We start from the raw sequence: 3,463 nt of genomic DNA, 5'->3' as shown, positions 1-3,463 counted from the left end.
AGTGTGATGTATGCCTGCCCCTTTGGTGTTTCTGGCTTTGCTCCTGGGCCCAGGTGCCTTTTCCAGGAGTGGTGGTGGTCGCTACCGTTCCCAGAGGTGTCACATCACATGGTGTGACAAACCACGTGGTATTTCCCAGCCCTCCCACCTTGCCTCGCACCCTTGTCCCCAAAGCCACCAGTAAGCAGAGAAAGGCAGAACCAGGTATTTTATTGCTTCAGGTCCAAGGGCCCATGCCAGGGATGTCTTTCAGGGAGGAGGACAAGGAATGATGCCTGGCTTGGCAGCAACAAGGCTGGGGATAGTTGGCTGAGTGGGACCAGTGCCAGAGATGTTGATGGGTGGGGTACGAGGTGCGTTCGGGTCAGCAGGGACAATGCCAGGTGTGTTGATGGGGACAGCCAGGCAGGGAGGCCGTGCCTGGGGCTCAGCTTACAACAAAGAGCTTGTCATAGCAGGGCTGGCAGTACATCTTGTCGCCGTTCTCGCGGACGGTGCCCTTGTGCAGCTGGCCCAGGCAGTAGGCGCAGACGAAGTGCTCGGGGTGGTACCTGCGCCCCGCGGCCGTGATGCAGCGCCCGGTGATAGGGCGGCCGCAGCCGTGGCAGATGGTGCCCTGCCGCTGGTGGAAGTGCAGCTCGCAGTAGGGCCGCCCCTCCAGCTCGAAGAAGGACCCGCCGGCGAAGCCACTCATGCACTCCTAGGGAAAGGAAAGGGGAAGGCTGGCACGGCCCTGGGAACGCCCCCATTACGTGCATCCCCGCCATCCCACTCACCGTGCACACGAAACACTCGGTGTGCCAGACAGCCTCCAGGGCCGACAGGTAGTTGTCCAGGACGGGGCGCCCACAGCCCTGGCATTTGGGGGCAAACATGGCCAGGAAGTCCTGGTGGCAGTATGGCTTCCCATTGCGCTCCATGAACCCTGTAGGGAGAGGACTGGGATGGGCACCCAGCTGGGGATGGCTCACGCTGGGGACAGTGGGACATGGACACAATGGTACCCAGGATAGGAGGCAAGGGAGAGACCATGGGGAGCTCTCAGAGAAGTGCAAGATCAGGGAATACCTGGGATGGGGCAAGACCCCTGCACCTGTTCCTTGGGACATACCCTCATCTCCAAACACCTTCCCGCAGTGGGCACAGAAGAAATGCTCGGGGTGCCAGGTCTGCTCCAGGGCCGTGAGGACTTTCTGCAGGAAAAGCTGAGGTGAGGGGGCTGACAGTGGCGGGCAGTGGCAGGGGGGGTGACGCACTCACCTCGCGGATGGGGCCGGCGCAGTAGGCACAGCGTGGGGAGAAGGCCTGGTGATAATCCTCCTCGCAGAACGCCCGCCCGCCCTGCTCGAAGAAGGGCCCCTTGTCCAGCTCCTTCCCGCAGTGGGCACAGGTGAAGTGCTCGGGGTGCCAGGTTTTGCCCAGGGCTGTGAGCACCTGTGAGGAGACATGGGGGCTGTGAGGGCAGCTCCAGGGGCTGCCCAGGGGTGCCAGGGTGGCAGTGGGGGCTCACCTTGCTGGCGATGGGCTTGCGGCAGGCGGCACAGATGCCAGCAGGTGCGGCCTTGATGCCCAGCTCCTGCAGGTCCCGGGTGAGGCTGTCCAGCATGTTGTCCAGCGAGGACTCCGTGGGCACCCCGGCTCCCTTCCCTGCAGCTGCCAGCTGCCAGGAAGGAGGATGGTGAAGTCTGGGTGAGGGCCAAGGGCCCCAGCCTGCTGCCCCAGGGACAAGGCTCACCTTGCTCTGCGTGTGGCCCAGGTCAGCCAGGAGCTCATCCAGTTGCCAGGTGGCCTCCGTGGGTGTGGGTGAGGGGAGCAGCGGCTTTGGGACTGGCACAGGGGTGCTGAACATGGCAGAGAGGGGAGATACTGTGGTGTCCACCCCAAGGCAGGGACCAAGACCCCTCCACCCCTGCCAACACAGCCCTTTCCCACCGACCACCACAGGGAACAGTGCAGGTATGCAGGATACAATCTGTCCCAGGTAACCCTGGATGGCAGATCCGAGCAAGGCACGGACAGCCTTAGATGGCTTTGCCCTCCCATGGCCATTTTTACCTGTACACTGAATCCAAACCTTTTCCTGGAGGCTGAGCTCGAGGTGGCAGTGGCACCTGGAAAGAGAAGCCCTTGTGGCAGAGCCCTCAGGATGCTCCCCTGGCAGCTTCCCCTGCCCAGCTCCACCATCCCATCATGACCTGAGGGGGTTTCTGTGTCCAGGCATTACCTTCAGGGTACCATGCTGGGCATCCTGGCAGGAGCTTGGTCCCTGCACTGCACGGTCCTTGGAGGCCAGGCAGGAGCTCTGCTCCAGTTCTGCCAGCAAAGCATCTGCACGGAGACACCCGGGTCAGGCCCCAGAGTCACTGGCTGCCCACCCTGAGGTCTTGTACCATTCCCAAAATCTGAGGAGCAGAAGGAGTGTCACAGCACATCCTGCTGGCCAGCTACCAGTGCCCCGAGGGGCCCTGAGCACCCTCCCTGAGGCCCCCATCCCGGTGCAGGATGTGCCCACCTTCCCAAAAAGTGAGGCAAAAGGTCCTGCCCCTACACACCATCCCAGGCCAGCGAACAAACCTCTGCCAGTCCTCAACTTGACCCAGCACAAGCCCTGGCAGGGAAAAGCTCACTCTGGGCCCATCCTGCATGTCCAGAGCATCACTTCCCCCAAGGTGGGCCTAACTCTTTTCCTTTCTGCTTTTGCCTCTCTGCCTTGGCTGTCCCTCACACTGGGAAACAGGGAATGCCCCCAGCAGTGTGCTGCTTCCCTGGCCCTGGCTCCCCCACCCCAGGCCAGGGACGGCTCCCAGCTCCCACTGGGTGTAGCCAGAGCTGCAGTGCTGCCGCAGCTCATTTCCTGCTCTCAAGCTTGCTCCATTTTTGGCCTAGTGCTCGCCCAACCACCAGCCCCATCAGTCCCTTGGGATGGAGGAGGCACAGGAGAGAGCAGGACTCCACAGCTGCCCCTCAGCAGCATCCCCTCTCAGTCCTTAGGTACAGGAAGAAAAAGGTTCCCCAAAGGTCCCAGAAATGTGACCCCAAGCCAGGCCTGGCTGCAGGATCAGCTCCGGAGAAGCCCAACTTACCCAGATCGTCCATCCTGCCTTGGCGTGGGGCTCCCAGGGCAGGGGCAGCACCCCGGGGTGCTGAGATGGCAGTCAAGGCTGCGCCAGCTCTGTTCCGGTGTCGCCTCCGCCCCCCGCGCCGGGGTTTGTCACCCAGGGTTTCCTCTCTGGGCTGCACCACATGTGTCAGACACGGCTGGGGCAACAGGGAGCCACAAGCAGCCCAGGCTGGGGCTGCGCAGGGGAGAAACTGGCCAATGGGCCGGCCAAGGAGCTCCAGAAGGCAAGATGTGGATGTCCTGCTGACCCAGACCCTTTCCAGAAGCCACTGGCTATGTGTGACAAGGGATGGCATCCTTGTGCTGGGTGGAAATGGATTTGTGGCAGCGTGATGGAGCAGT

The 3,463-nt window shown here is 62.3% G+C and overlaps 1 protein-coding gene across 1 annotated transcript; it reads right to left on the bottom strand.

Moving 5' to 3' along the window:
• Nucleotides 1–194: 194 nt before the first annotated feature.
• On the bottom strand, nucleotides 195–3,180 carry LPXN (leupaxin). Its single transcript, XM_083862906.1, has 9 exons — nucleotides 3,084–3,180; nucleotides 2,225–2,328; nucleotides 2,056–2,111; nucleotides 1,736–1,841; nucleotides 1,511–1,660; nucleotides 1,261–1,434; nucleotides 1,112–1,193; nucleotides 777–925; nucleotides 195–700 (listed from the first exon to the last, which is right to left on the bottom strand). The coding sequence occupies exons 1-9, from the start codon at nucleotides 3,094–3,096 to the stop codon at nucleotides 428–430; spliced, it is 1,107 nt and encodes a 368-aa protein (XP_083719032.1). The 5' UTR covers nucleotides 3,097–3,180; the 3' UTR covers nucleotides 195–427.
• Nucleotides 3,181–3,463: the final 283 nt, after the last annotated feature.

This window comes from Zosterops lateralis, assembly GCF_965231275.1.
Source record: "Zosterops lateralis genome assembly, chromosome: 6".
NCBI lineage: Eukaryota > Metazoa > Chordata > Aves > Passeriformes > Zosteropidae > Zosterops > Zosterops lateralis.
This window is presented reverse-complemented; position numbering and strand designations above follow the sequence as displayed.

What these genes read in the sequence shown, in the direction of transcription:
- LPXN (XM_083862906.1), bottom strand. An exon ending in CCCAGCATGGTACCCTGAAG is followed by an intron (nt 2,112 to 2,224) that starts GTAATGCCTGGA and finishes TTCTCTTTCCAG; the next exon opens with GTGCCACTGCCACCTCGAGC. An exon ending in GGTTTGGATTCAGTGTACAG is followed by an intron (nt 1,842 to 2,055) that starts GTAAAAATGGCC and finishes TGCCATGTTCAG; the next exon opens with CACCCCTGTGCCAGTCCCAA.